Genomic DNA, 15,067 nt, shown 5'->3' on the forward strand with positions numbered 1-15,067 from the left:
TTTCTCTCCCTGAAGTCCTCATTTTCCTTAAAGAGCTGGATGTACACAGATGGCTTCTGCACAGGTTACATCTTTGCCCCCAACAAGAGTCCTCACAAACCCCACAGTGATGAGAAGAAACAGGTCTTCCCCAGCCATGACACAAACTGGGTTTCTCCTGTTACACGTACTCTTCTGTGTCCAGTAGAGCTCATCAAAGTGCTCCTGCCTCCCTCACACCAACAAGGCTTCTTCCCAGTCTGAGCTCTTGTGGCTTCCCTTAAAGATGATGCGTCACTGGAGCCTCTTCCACACGGATGACACGAAGAGCTTCTCTCCCCGGTGAGTCTTCACGTGACTCCGGAGGGATGAATGGTCACTGAAGGCTTTCCCACAGGCCAGGCACTCGTAGGGCTTCTCCCCAGTGTGTATCCTCCTGTGCACGTTAAGGTTGGAGCCGATGCTGAAGGCTTTCCCACAGTGATCGCACTCGTACGGCTTCTCTCCTGTGTGACTTCTCATGTGTGTCTTGAGGGTCGACTGGTTTCTGAAGGCTTTCCCACACTGCCTACACTCAACACGTTTCTTTACCAGGTGAATGCTCATGTGCCTCCTCCGGGATAGGTAGTCCCCGAACACCTTCCCACAGGCCGCACACTCGTAGCGTCGCTCTTGAGTGTGGATTTTCCTGTGTGTGGTCAGGTTTGAGCTGGCGCTGAAGGCTTTCCCACACAGATCGCACCCATAGGGTTTCTCTCCAGTGTGAGAATTCATGTGTGTCTTAAGGATGGACTGGTTTCGGAACGCTTTCCCACACTGTCTACATTCAATGGGTTTCTTTACAATGTGAATTCTCATGTGTTTTCTCCGTGACAAGAGATCACCAAAGGATTTCCCACATTCTTTACATTCGTATGTTTTCTCTACCATGTGGTTCTTCTTGTGCAAATTGAAGTTCGACTTCCACCGGAAGGCTTTCCCACACTGTGTGCATTCATAGGGCTTCTCTCCGGTGTGATTCCGGACGTGCTCTTTGAGATGGGAGGGATGCTGGAAAGCTTTCCCACAGTCGTGGCATTCATAGGGTCTCTCTCCAGTGTGTGTCCGTTTGTGGGCAATGAGGTGGCAGCTCCTGCCGTATGCCTTCCCACACTCGTCACACTTGTAAGGTCTCTCCCCAGTGTGAACTCTCATGTGTATCTTCAGGGAGGAGAGGGTTCGGAAGGCATTTCCACACTGGCTGCAGTCAAAGGGCTTCTCTGTGAGGTGAGTTCTCGCGTGACTCCGGAGGGCAGAGGGATCGTTGAAGGCTTTCCCGCAGGCGTTGCACTCGTAGGGCTTCTCCCCTGTGTGTATTCTCCTGTGTCGTGTGAGGGACGCGCTCGTGGTGAAGGCTTTTTGGCACTGGTGACATTCGTGCATTTTCCTCCCATTGTAAATGCTCACATGTTGGGCGAGATGGGACCTGTTCTTGAAAGCGGCCCCACAGTCCCGGCGGTGATAGGGCCTCTTGCCAGCGTGCCTTCCCATCTGCTGAGTAAGATGAGTGCCGACGCCGAAGACTTCAAACAGGTGGGCGTACTCGGTGGATTTCTCTCCAAAATGCGTTCTTTCCTGCTGATTAAGAGAGGAACGCTGACTGAGGCACTTCCCACAACTCGCCATGTTCCTATGAATCATCTAGTCATCCCCACACGAGCGGATGGAAGCAGAAGCGCGTCACTGTGACGAGGGACCCTGTGATCTGCAGTGCCAAAACCCTGTTCCTGCCCCATCTGGGCTCGATCACATAAAAAGCGGGACGCCGGGGCGCCTGGGTGGCTCAGTGGCTTAAAGCCTCTGCCTTCGGGTCAGGTCCTGATCCTGGGGTCCTGGGATCGAGCCCCACATCGGGCTCTCTGCTCAACGGGGAGCCTGCTTCCTCCTCTCTCTTTGCCTGCCCCTCTGCCTACTTGTCATCTCTATCAAATAAATAAATAAAATCTTTAAAGAAAAGGGGGGGGGATGCCACCCCCTAAGGCTCCATGGATAAGACTTTCACAAAGCTTTCTGCATACCTATTTTGTTAACCATTTAAATCCGAATCCAGCCCTAACACTTACTATCTGAGGCACATTTATAGAAAGAGTTGGTTGTCATAACCTAAGCCAAGAAATTTAAGGCTAGGTTTAGAGTGTCCCCCGCAAAGCTGTGACAGTCAGTCTCTGAAACAACCGCACCTCAGGGAAGGCCACTCACTTGGTTCTAGATCTGCTTTTCTGAGGCTGTCCCTGTCTTCTCCCAGCATGGGAGACCTGGGATTATCCCAAGGAAATCTTACCACAATCACTCCGCTGGGTGTTTCCTTCCCAAAAAGATCTTCCATGAGGATGGACCATTTGCTTTTAGATGGAGTCTCCCAATCTGAAACAAATTGGTAAAGTATTAACCCGGGGAGAGAAATATTAGCTGGAGAAAGAAGATGGGGAGATGGTAGTGACAAAAACAGGGGGGATTTCTTTGCAATATTAACCTTAAAGAAGGAAAGGTGATGTCAAAGGGGAGAAACACACATGTGAGGAAAAAAGTCTATGAACCAGAGAGAGCCAATTATCGTATGGTTTCACTTATTTGTGGAGCATAACAAATAGCATGGAGGACAAGGGGAGATGGAGAGGAGAAGGGAGTTGAGGGAAATTGGAAGGGGAGGAGAACAATGAGAGACTATGGACACTGAAAAACAACCTGAGGGTTTTGAAGGGGCGGGGGGTGGGAGGTTGGGGGAGCCAGGTGGTGGGTACTGGGGAGGGCACGGATTGCGTAGAGCACTGGGTGTGGTGCAAAAACAATGAATACTGTGACACTGAAAAGAAATTAAAAAAAAAAAAAAAAAAAGTCTATGAACCGCGGCTGTGTGAGACACCTACCAGTGACGGGGGGACATTTAACCTGATTCCCTAAGGAATAAATTCTTCAAAGACTGACCCTGATAACAATGGAAAAAGTATGACCAGGAATGTTGAGTATGAAAGGATGGGACAAAGCTCATGTGGACATGTCAGATTTAAAGGTGACTCCAAGCAATTCAGCTTCTAGTAATTTACCCAAAGAAAACAAAAACACCACCCTAAAAAGATAGCCACATCCCCACATTCAAAGCAGCATCATTTATAAGAGCCAAGGCAATGGAACTGATCTAAGTGCCCCTCGGTAGAGGTACAGTAAAGAAAATGTGGTATATACAGATGATGGGAGTATTATTCAGCCATAAAAAAGAAGGGAATTTCCCCATTTTCAACAGGGATGGAGGGCATACTGCTAAGTGAGATTAGACAAAGAAAGGCATACTGGATCTCACCAAAGTGTGGAATCTAAGAAACGAAAACCAAACCACCCTCCTCTGCCCCAAAAAAAAGTACAACCGAGCTCACAGATACAGAAAACAGCTTGGTGGTAGTTGTCAAAGGTGGTGGGTGGACAAAATGGGTGTGAAGGGGGACAAAAGGGACATAAAAGGTACAAATTCCCAGTTATGAAATAAGTCCTGGAGATGTATCACCCAGCATGGTGACTGCAGTTAAAGATACTGCAATGCACTGAAAGTTGCTAAGACAGTAAATCTTGAAAGTTCTCATTTTACAAAATACTTTTGTAACTGTGCGGTGATGGATGTTAATGAGACGTACCGTGGTGATCACTTTGCAATTCATACAAATATTGAATCATTATGTTGTACACCGGAAACTAACATAGTGTCACGTCAGTTCTATCTCAGCAAAAAGTAAGTAGATAAGTGAAAGCGACAAATGAAATACACACACGGGCACACACACCAGAGAGGACAGTGAGACCAAAGGACCTGTGAGAGAATGGAGAGGGATCACGCTCAAATTTCCCTGGGTGACATTTCCTAGTGGCTCTCCCTCCATCCCATCACTGAACAAAATAGGTACCGACAAGCATTTCCTCCATCGCATCATTGAATACAGCAGGTACCCAGAAGCACTTGCGTCTGCCTGCTGCTTACCAGGAGATGAGGCTCGGTGAAGTGTCCTCTCCTCTGTCCTCGGCTCCTCTTCTTGCTCCAAGTGGGAGATGAGGCTGGGTTTGCCCACCTGATACCCTACTCACAGGGAAAGACGTGTGTTGAGGATCGTGGAGAGGACAACCCCTCCGTTATGCTGGGGTTAGTGTTTTAGTCTTCAGTGTTCTGAAGACAGACAAGTCTGACTTAGGAGCAGCAAAATGATGATGCCAAATTTCTAAGAACACAGTGAAAGGCTTTCATAAAACACAAACCCACGAACACCCACATGCTTTGCCCTTCAAAAGAATGAGGATTTCCTAACTCAGAAACCTAACTCAGACACACGTGACAATGTCTAAGGCCAAGGGAACGAACAGGTCTCAACAACCACCAGGAGACACTGGGGGTGGGTCAGGGGCAGCACCAGGTCTGCTTGGTCACAATTATGTTCCAAATCCCCACAGTCCCCGGGTCACACCAAGTACTTAGAACAAAAACACCTGCGACCCAAGTACAGAAATGATTCCAGCCTTACCCACAGAGGTGAGGTTGCTGTAGTTCTCCAGCATCACATCTTTGTATAGTTTTCTCTGAGAAGAATCCAGCAGGGGCCATTCCTTCTCCGTGAAGTCCACGGCAACATCCTGGAAAGTCACTGACTCCTGAATCGCCACACACATTTGGGGTCAGTAAGAAACCAGCCTATCGTGTTCACAGAAAGACGGCGGAGGCTGAAGCCTGGGCAGGAGAGACTCCACACACGGGATTTTCAGATGGGGTTCTGGGGTCTCAAATGTGTTCCAGAAGCCAGTCCTCAAGACTCTTCCTATGAGATGATCTCATCTCTTCAAATTCAAACGTTGCTGACATGGGACCAAAGCTCTCTCCATGTCTAGCCTGAGCCTTCTGAGCTCTATGATGAGAGAACCACCCGCTACACAAGTTCATTTCCCTGACCAGGTCCCTGATATCGCAGGGAACACTGCAGCCGTCTCGGGCTTTTTTTCCCCAGTTCCCTGATCAGGCACTGATCAGCCTGGCTGAGGCTCTCAAAGAACTCAAACAAGTGGTGCTGGGGGGCATTCTAGGGAAGCGCCTCTCCCACCCTTAGGGGCCCAGAGAGCTCCCACCTGAGAACCAACACCAGCCGGCACAGGGCATTCCAGGCCATTGCAAGCAAACAGCTCCACGTCCTGAGAACAGGAATGGTCTTCGGAAGGAGGAGGAACTTCCGACTTATGGATACAGGCGGGGTCCTGGGGGGACACAGCTGGAAAAGAGCAGATCCATGAGGATTAGAGCCCGCCGGACACTCAGAGATCAGGAAACTGCTGTCTAGGCATGCAGTGTCTATCCCTGTCTCTTTCACACACGCCATGTCTTGTAACGAGCCAGAGCAGCCCTGCTCCACTCAGGGACAGAGAAAGGATGGTGGGCTCACATACCCACAAAGAAAGTGATATATGTGCTCAATCAATGAGTGAGGAAATTAAAGCTCTAAGAGGCAGAGCTGCTACTTCACTCAGATTCACCACAGTAATAAATGGATAAAAAAATACAACAGGGTGCCTGGCTGGCTCAGGTGGTGGAGCACGTGACTCTTATCTCCGGGTTGGCAGTCTGAGCCCCACACTGGATACAAAGATTACTTAAAAATGAAATCTTTAGTAATGATAATAATAATAAAAACTAATAAAGGGTTGCCCATTATAGTCCTTCCTTATAAACCAACGACTAACAATCCCTACTTTACCCAAACTCACAAAGACCCCAAATCAGACGCAGCCACTGGGAGGCTACCAAGACTTTGCTCCTACCCCTATTCGGTTCCTCCATGCTCTCTGGCAGCCCTCCCTCTGGCCATGCATAACCCTGACCTCTGTGAAATCCAGGGGCCATGAGAGCTGACTTCTGAGGGCATCCATTCATCACACCCAGATCTTACCACATGTGGGAGAAAGACCAAGGGCTGCCATCCCGTGAGGATGACCGTCAGTCTGCCTGCACAACAGGGCACTGGCTGTAGGAAGCGTCCGTCCCACTGTCACGGGACTCTTCGAGCAGACATCTGCAGCAAATGAGAAAAAGACTTACTAGGAGCAGTCCAAGGCTTTCTGCCTCTCAGGCTCAAAGGACTATTGTGACTTTTGCTTTCCAGCATCTTCTCTTTGAAGCAGCCAAGTTCTGTCTAATATGGGCCTTTATCTTCAGGAAATTCTCCAGGCAATGTGGGGAAGGTCCCTGATGTGCCTCAAGTAAGATTCAGATCCACTCTCCCAAGTAACCTGTCCCCGAGCACAGCTTGGTCAGACTCCCTTACTCGTAAATGCCTGGGCTCCAGATTTCTCTTCTTCCTTTCAACTTCAAGGCTCACCATGGCTTCGGATGGTTCTAGCAACCATGGGATGGTCCACCTATTACCACGTGTTCAAATCTCCAGTGCCGTTTGGCCACACACTCCATACACATTCACCAACATGTCCACTCTGGCCACAGACCAGGCCTTCTCGTCACTGGAATCAGCTTCATGGTGCAGATACTGATTCAGAAATCTTACTCTCTACAAAACCTCCTCTGTAACACTTCACCCAAACTCTCCCACTTGAGAGAGGACTCCAGGCCACCCATGCACCTACTATCTTGTTCCCTGACAGCAAATCACCTTTTTTTTTTTTTTAACCACCCCACCTACCCAGCCAGAAGTCATCATGGATCTATAACATCTATGACTCTCTGCCCATTGTAACACCTACTGACCAAAAGACCGGCCCTGGACGATTTCAGCCATTTACCCCCTCTCTGAAGGTACCTGGCAAAATGATGCTGCATACAACCCCAAACTTTCAAAACTCAGTCGGGAAAGGAGCACCTACATTCAAGAAAAGCGAACTATGCAACCTGACCTTACACCTCCCCAAAACCATGTACACATCTTACCAGTTTGTCCTGAGTCAAAAACTGTCTTATCATTACTCTTACTTTCAACAAATCACCTTATTTTCATTTCACAGTAAGCTCAACTAAAAATACATACCTCAGCAAAGAAGTGGGAAATGAAATGTACAAGAAAAAAGCCATTTACGATAGCCTAAAAACATAAAATACCTAGGAATAAGTTGAAAGCTGCTTAAGACCTTGACAACAAAAACTGTGAAACACGTGAAAAATACTGAAGGCCTAAATAACTAAACAGGGACATCATTTTTAGAGACTACAAGAGTCATTATTATTAAGGTAATATTTATTCTCCCTAAGTGCACCGGTCAATACAATGCAACCCCTATCAAAATCCTAGGAGGCTTTTTCTCTAGAAGTTGACAGCCAAAATGTACACCAGGGGTGCTGAGTGGAACAGCTGGTTAAACATCTGACTCTTGATTTCAACTCAGGCCTTGATCTCAGGGTGTGGGGGCGGGACGGGAGATAAAAAGGAAATAAATACAGGACGTGTGGGTGGCTCAGTTGGTGAAGCGTCTGCCTTCAGGTCGGGTCATGATCCCAGAGTCCTGGGATTAAGTCCTGCATCAGCCTCCTTGCTCGGTGGGGAGCCTGCCTCTCCCTCTGCCTGCTGCTCCCCCTACTTGTGCTCTCTCTCTAATAAATAAATAAAATCTTAAAAAAAAGTGTATAACAAAATGCAAAAGATCTAGAGAAGCTGGATAACGTTAAGAAAGAAAAATGGGGTGCCTGGGTGGCTCAGTGGTTTAAGCCTCTGCCTTCAGCTCAGGTCATGATCTCGGGGTCCTGGGATCGAGCCCCACATCGGGCTCTCTGCTCAGCGGGGAGCCTGCTTCTCCCTCTCTCTCTGCCTGCCTCTCTGCCTACTTGTGATCTGTCTCTGTGTCAAAGAAATAAATAAAATCTTTTAAAAAAAAAAGAAAGAAAGAAAGAAAGAAAAACAAATTTGGAGGATTCATACTTCTAAGTTACCACAATAATGAAGAGTTACTGGAATGAATAACAAATAGGTCAACGGACCAGAACAGAGTTAAAAACAAATCTACATGTGCACAAATTATTTTCAGTAAGAGAACAAAGCGATTCAGGAAGGAAAGAAGTCTTCGTTATAAATGGTACTGAAAGAACTCAATGGGTAAAAAGGAACTGCATTTTCTCTTATCACTGCATAAACAAAGTGGAATAAGCAGTCTTAGAATAAGCAGACAGTAAAATAAATATTTTATGTTTTCACTTCTATGTGGAATCTTTAAGAAAAACCAGAAAACAAAAACCAAACCAAAACAAAAAAACACAAGAAAAAGAAAAACCAGAAAACAACCTCATGGATATAGAGAACAGACTGGTGACTGCCTGAGGCAGAGGATGGGTTAAATGGGTGAAGGGGGTTAAAAGGTACAAATTTCCAGTTATAAAATGAGTAGGTCATGGGGATATAAGGTACAGCATGGTGACTATAGTTAATAATGCTGAAGTATATATTTGAAAGCAGGTAGGGAAAAGGGTACAACACAGGCAACGCTGTCCAAAGTACTGTAGTAACACTATATGATGACAAATGGTGGCTACACTTGTGGTGAGCAAAGCATAAGGTTTTTATACCCGAAACTACTGTAACATGGTGTGTTAACTCTACTTCAATTTAAGAAAATTGAGGGGAAATCCACTAGGAGTTGATCTTGAGAGTTCTCATCACAAGATAAAAAAATCTGTTAAGTATGGTGATGATATTAACTATAGACTTATTCTGATCATTTTGCAACATACACAAATATTGAATCATTACACTGTACACCTGAGATTAATATAATGCTATGCCAATTATACCTCAGTTAAAAAAAAATGAACAGGCAAGCCACAGGTTGGGAAAAAATGTTTGTAGTACATATATTTAATGAAGAGTTCATGTTCTGAGTACATAAGGACCTCCTACAAAATTAGAAAAAATCGAACTCAAAGAAAGGGGCTCAAGACACTTCACAAAATTTAATGAATGACCAATATAAGTTTGACAGAGGTACTCAACATCATTAGTCATCAGATAAATGTAAAACAAAACTGAAGATGTAAGATTTCAATCCACTGGAATAGCCAAAATACAAAAAATGCCATCAAATGTTGGGAAAGATGAATGGCTGGGATTGAAATAGTTCAACCACTTTGGACAACAGTTTGCCAGTTTCTTAAAAGTACACTTTCAGGGGTGCCTGGGTGGCTCAGTGGGTTAAAACTCTGCCTTTGGCTCAGGTCATGATCTCAGGGTCCTGGAATCGAGCCCCACATCCAACTCCCTGCTGGGCGGAGAGCCTGCTTTTCCCTCTCCCTCTGCCTGCTGCTCTGCCTACTTGTTCTCTCTCTCTCTGTCAAATAAATAAATAAATTTAAAAAAAAAAAAAGTACACTTCCAACTTGACTCAGCCATTCCATTCACGGAAATTTACCCAAGATAAATTTTTAAAAACATGTTACAAAGACCTATACAAAAATGTTCACAGCAATCTGATTTCACAACAGCCCCAAACCATGAACAATCTACCTCAATAGCAGAATGGGTAAACAAATCATGGTGTGTACGACGGAATACTGAGAACAAAAACTGAGCCATACTACATGGCTGAATGCCTACAATGCCAACAGAAACTAGACACAAGGGCGCCTGGGTGGCTCAGTCAGGTACACATCTGTATTCTGCTCAAGTCACGATCCCTGAGTCCCAGGATCTAGTCCCTGCACCAGGCTCCCTGCTCGGGAGGAATCTGCTTCTTCCTCTGATCCTCTCCCATCTCTCTCACTCAAATAAATAAATAAATCTCAGAAAAAAAAGAAAAAAGAAAAAAAGAAACTAGATACAAGGGCATCCGGTTGGTTCAGTTGTTAAGCCTCTTCCTTCAGCTCAGGTCATGATCCCAGAGTTCTGGGATTTAGCCCCTCATTGGGATCCCTACTCAGAGAGAAATCTCCGTCTCCCTCTGCCCCTCACTGTGCTCTCTCCTTGGCATCTGAAGGGTCTCATGACTGAGGGTTTACTAAATAAATAACCTTTTCCTAACAATAGGTAGGACCTCAGAATCCTGGAAACCTTGATTCCAAAATACCTGGGAGACTTACACTATCCCTAACCCCCACCCAACTTGAAAGTATATATAATGGGCCACTTCCTCATGACCCCAGCGCAGCTCTTTTTACCCACGGGTCCCATCTTGGTGCTTTTTCAGAAAATTTTTTAAATTTTTATTTATTTATTTTTTCTGTCCTGGTGCTTTAATAAAACCACCTCTTTGCACCAAAAATGTCTCAAGAATCCTTTCTTGGCTGTCGGCTCCGAACCCTAACATCCTTCTTACATCACTAAGACCCTTAAAGGAACTGAATCAAGAGCTCAAAAAAATTTCCACAACGAAAACTCCAGACCCAAATGGTTCTTCTGGCACAGCTCCCTTTTAAGGAAAAACTGATTCTATTCTTAGTCAAAATATTCCAGAGTTTAAAAAACAGTGGGACTATTTCCACCCTATTTTATGAGGCTGGCATAAACCTGACACAGAAAAGGAAAATTGCGGGCCCATTTTACTCAGACACAGATCCAAATAACCAACAGAAGCAAAAAAACAAAAAAACAAAAAAAACCCGATACAATAGTGCCTATCCTTCTCAAAAGTTATTTTTCAAGGCAAATGTAGTGAATCACTAAGAAATCAATTGGTTTAATTCTCAACATTATCAGATAAATAAGAAAAGCATATTATTCACTCATTCGTTCAATGCACTACAGTAGAAGCACCTACCATAAGCCAGCCACAGTTTTTGGAGCTGGAGATACACAAGATAAACATATCAAAGTAAATGCCAAAAGGAAAAAAAAAAAAAATCACTTGTTAAAAACCTAAACCATTCAAGAGGAAAAACTCTTAAACTAGGAAAAGAAGGGCGCCTCCTTTACTATCTTAAAAAAAGAGCCTCCAGGGGCACCTGGGTGGCTCAGTGGGTTAAGCCTATGCCTTCGGCTCAGGCCATGGTCTCAGGGTCCCAGGATCGAGCCCTACATTGGGCTTTGGGCTCAGTGGGGAGCCTGCTTCCCCCTCTCTCTGCCTGCTTGTGATCTCTAATAAATACAAAAAAAAAAAAAAAAAAAAAGAGCCTCCAGCAAACAAGGTCAATTCTCAAGTTCAGGAAAAAAAAAAAAAGGACTGCTAGAGTTTCCTATCCAAACTCCATGCAATGCTACCAGGAGTCCTCAGCCCGTCCAAAAAATAAGTAAATAAAACATGAACGATGCAAACGGAAAGTAAAAAAATTTATCTATTCATTCTAAACAGATGATAACACGGTCTTTGAAGAACATTCAAAACACTACACAAAAACTAACCCGGGGGTACCTGGGTGGCTCAGTGGGTGAAAGCCTCTGCCTTCGGCTCAGGTTATGATCTCAGGGTCCTGGAATCCAGCCCCGAGTCGGGCTCTCTGCTCAGCGGGGAGCCTGCTTCCTGCCCTCTCTCTCTCTCTGCCTGCCTCTCTGCCTACTTGTGATCTGTCACATAAATAAAATCTTTAAAAACAAACAAACAAAAAACCAACCCAAACTTATTACACCAAGAGGTTGGGGGGAAAAGAATCCTAAGCGCTAAAAACGAAAGTTCCTATGAATAAATCCAACAACAAAAAAAACTCTCTCTGTCTCTTACACAACACAGCCCTAGGAGCACCTAGGTGGCTCAGCAGGTTAAGGGTTTGCCTTCAGCTGAGGTAATGATCCCCGGGGCTCCCTGCTCAGTGGGGAGTCTGCTTCTCCCTTGCCCTCTGCCCCACCCCCATGCATGACCTTTCTCAAATAAAATCTTAAAAACAACACTCTAAATCCTTTAAAACTTTCCTGAAAGGCATTACAGTATATAAATAAAAAGACATAAATTGCAAGATACAACAGAATTATGCCAATATTATCCAAATTCATATACAGATTCCATGCAACTTGAAAATAAAACTCCAGTACGCGGAACTTCGCAGACTCTAAAATTTTAGCCATGAAGTGCCTGAAAAAGAACAGCTAAGTGCACTTACTTCATCTACAAGATGCTTAGAAATCTCTAAATTAAAAACTGTACTTGCATTAATGGAAAAAAGGATGTTTCTGAAAATACTTAAGAATGTGAGTCCATTCACAAATAATTACCAAAATTAGGAAATGCTTTTTTTAAAAAAACATGTAAGCAGTAAAATCCATAAAGGAAATCATGGGGAAAGAGGAGGATGCAGGAAAGAGCACCCAGGTTCCAAGGATTTTATCATCTCTTTTTGGTCTGGTCTGTAGATTCGCTTTAGACTGTGTGTGTGTTTGTGTGTTTCCACACATTTTTTACAAAGAGAATGTGTGCGAGAGGCTGATACAAATGATTCCTATTCCCCAACAAGAATGGCAGCTGTGGTCTAGCACAGCAAGTGTGAAGTGGGTTCTGGACACTAGCTGGACATTAGTTAACCACTTCATTAACCATCCTTTTATCTAACGGCCCTGATTACCACACTTCATCATAGTATGTCTTTGTTAGTGCTTTTATTCCATTCTACTCTAAGTGGGTCATAAATTTCCATTATTCTCATCACATTAAAAATGATTAAGCCCCGACACCTGGGTGGCTCAGTTGGTTAAGCGGCTGCCTTCCGCTCAGGTCATAATTGCAGGGGCCTGAGATCGAGTCCCACATCGGGCTCCTTGCTCGGCGGGGAGCCTGCTTCTCCCTCTGCTCTGCCTGCCATTCTGTCTGCCTGTGCTCGCTCTCTCTCCCTCTCTCTCTCTGACAAGTAAATAAAATCTTAAAAAAAGAAAAGATTAAAACTTAAAAAAAAGAGAATGTGTGTGTTTTCGTACCCTTTTTGGCGTATGTTTTATATTCCAATTAAAAAATACCTGAAAGTCAAAAGGATAAATAGCAAGCACATAAGACGGTAAAAATCAACGCAAAATATTAGTAGTCACAACAAATATTAATGGATAAGTCTCAAATTAACAGAATGTTGAAGGGAAGTGGTTTTTTTTTTTTTGACGTGAACTTTTAAAACTAGTTATAGGCTGTTTACACGAGTCAACTAAACTAACAGATAAGTGCACCAGAAACTTTAAAAATTTAAAATTCAACATTCAATACAAATGTTACATAAAGCCAGTGTGCCTCTTATTAATGCCGGGAGAAAATGGACCGCAAAGCCAAGGATTATTTGCTTCTATCCTCGCGGTCTCCCATTCCTGACCGCACCATCAAGTCCTGAATTCACTTCCGTGGGGCTTTTCCCTCCCCACCCTGAGGAGTCCTTTAAAAAAATAATAAAACCAGATCACCACTGCCTTCCCCTTGTCATAAACACAGGGGTCCTACATTTCGGTCCTCGCGTACCAGCGTTTCATACCGCCGATCAGAGTTTAAATAAAGCACACTCCTCGCCGGGCTGCCGGGCTTTCCCGTCCCAGGTCCCTGAACCCATTCACTCGTCTCTGCCTATGGGCCTTTCCTGTTCTCGGAAAAGCGAGGGTTAAGGGTTAAGTGAGGAAAGCAGAGCTTACAAGGCTGAGGGCAGAGTCGGGTGGAGTGGAGGTCACGGAGGCTGCAGGTGAAGGGACGCCAAGTACACAGAGCAGGTCGGATCTGCGGCGGGGAAGCGGAGAGTCCCCAACAGCCCAGACGAAGCCACGACGGACCCCTCCCCTGCCCATGTGTATAGCCTCAATCGCCTCCTGAGAGCAATGGCTTCCGCTTCACTTCCGCCTTCAAAATCTCGCGGGACTTCATAAGCGGCCTCTAACTCGGAAACATGGGGGCGGAAAGGATTCTGGGAAATGTAGTTCTTGAGTTTAGACGGTCATGGTGGTGGTTCCCAGGACGAGTCTGGCTTCCACATATCCCGACTTCCAATTGTTCCAGGATCCCGAGACTCCGTTTTCAGATTTCCTTCTGTCTTCTTATCGTTCTCTCTGTGGTAGTAGTGAATCTCACTATTTTAAGTACTGTTTATGCACTCAAGGCTCAAATTTCCATCCACAGCCCCACACGTCTACCCTGGATTCCAGATCGTATGAGACTTGCTCTCTCCGCTTGGCTATTTTATAGATACTTTTGAAATGCCACAGACCAAACTCCTGACTTCACCCTCTCAACCTCAAGTAATAGCAACCCTATCTTTCCACTTGTCCACTGAAAACCTTGACAACACTCTCAACCCTTTGGTTTGTCCCATCTATCCACTGTGGAATGTTCAGTTCTGCCTTGACCATCAACCCAGAGCACGATCACTGCCAAAAAAGAAAAAAAGAAAAAAAAAAAGTTTTCCTTGCTTCTGAGTCAAGAGAGGTCATGGCGGGGCTTGGAAAAGTCCGGGTTTGTGTTTTGTGGTCCTCTTACAATGCCTTAGCCAGAAGTTTAGGAGGCCTAACTTCCAAGTGAGGGGAAGGTGAGTACAGGAGGAACGCAACAGTGGTCCGTGTCTACTTCTTAGCACGAGTTCTAATTCCAACTCCACCAAGACAGGCAACTTCAGTATAGTGCCTATAGCCTGTCCCTTCTATAGAAATGAGCTACCTCCTAAATTGTTGTGAGACTCAAATGGGAAAAGTAAGTAATTCTGGTTACTCTTAACAGGAACAAGAGGCAGACAGAACAAGCCCACTGCAGAGAGGAGAGCAAAAATGGAATGACCTGGGGCAGTGGGTGGTTGGGTCAAGACTGGGGGAAACTCCAGAGAGGGGAAAGGGTCACATCTTAAAGATCTGGAGCCAGCACAGAGGAGGAGAAAAGGGAGAAGATCCAGTTAGGACTCAGGCAGGACCTGGGGGCATAAAAACAGAAATTGGGTATTTGAAATTAGTAAACAATGCTCGGTCAGGATCAGAGTTTGTCTAGTCAATGCTGAATCCCAGTAAACTCACAAGGATTAATTGGTGGAATGAATGAAAGGGAAAAATATCACTCACCGAAGTCTTCAAAATTAAGAGTAGGAAAATTCTGCAATACTCCTTTGTGGTAAGTATTATTAAGGAGAATAGTGCTCTGAAGGTTGGACAAACTTCATGCACATTGTATTTCTATATAAAGATATGATTATTGTAATGAGATAAAATATGTTAACCTTAAAAAT

General features: G+C 44.9%; 1 protein-coding gene across 2 annotated transcripts; it reads right to left on the bottom strand.

Moving 5' to 3' along the window:
- Positions 1-202: 202 nt before the first annotated feature.
- Positions 203-13,645, bottom strand: LOC111162547 (zinc finger protein 317). Of its 2 annotated transcripts, none has more exons than XM_022527041.1 (7): positions 13,500-13,645; positions 5,931-6,053; positions 5,116-5,255; positions 4,521-4,647; positions 3,986-4,081; positions 2,300-2,382; positions 203-1,593 (listed from the first exon to the last, which is right to left on the bottom strand). In XM_022527041.1, the coding sequence occupies exons 2-7, from the start codon at positions 5,959-5,961 to the stop codon at positions 274-276; spliced, it is 1,797 nt and encodes a 598-aa protein (XP_022382749.1). In that variant the 5' UTR covers positions 5,962-6,053; positions 13,500-13,645; the 3' UTR covers positions 203-273. The 2 variants fall into 2 exon arrangements, with proteins under 2 accessions (XP_022382749.1, XP_022382748.1); XM_022527040.1 differs by having other exon boundaries at positions 203-1,596.
- Positions 13,646-15,067: the final 1,422 nt, after the last annotated feature.

Source organism: Enhydra lutris, unplaced genomic scaffold, assembly GCF_002288905.1.
Source record: "Enhydra lutris kenyoni isolate GAN:26980312 unplaced genomic scaffold, ASM228890v2 scaffoldscaffold92, whole genome shotgun sequence".
NCBI classification, from domain to species: Eukaryota; Metazoa; Chordata; class Mammalia; order Carnivora; family Mustelidae; genus Enhydra; species Enhydra lutris.

Excerpts from the sequence above, each read along its gene's own strand:
- LOC111162547 (XM_022527040.1), bottom strand. The coding sequence starts at position 5,961 with ATGGCAGCCCTTGGTCTTTCTCCCACATGTG. Across the intron at positions 4,648-5,115 it reads CGGCTGGTGTTGGTTCTCAG|GAGTCAGTGACTTTCCAGGA; the intron begins GTGGGAGCTCTC and ends GTGGCGATTCAG. Across the intron at positions 2,383-3,985 it reads TCACCGAGCCTCATCTCCTG|ATTGGGAGACTCCATCTAAA; the intron begins GTAAGCAGCAGG and ends AATTTGTTTCAG.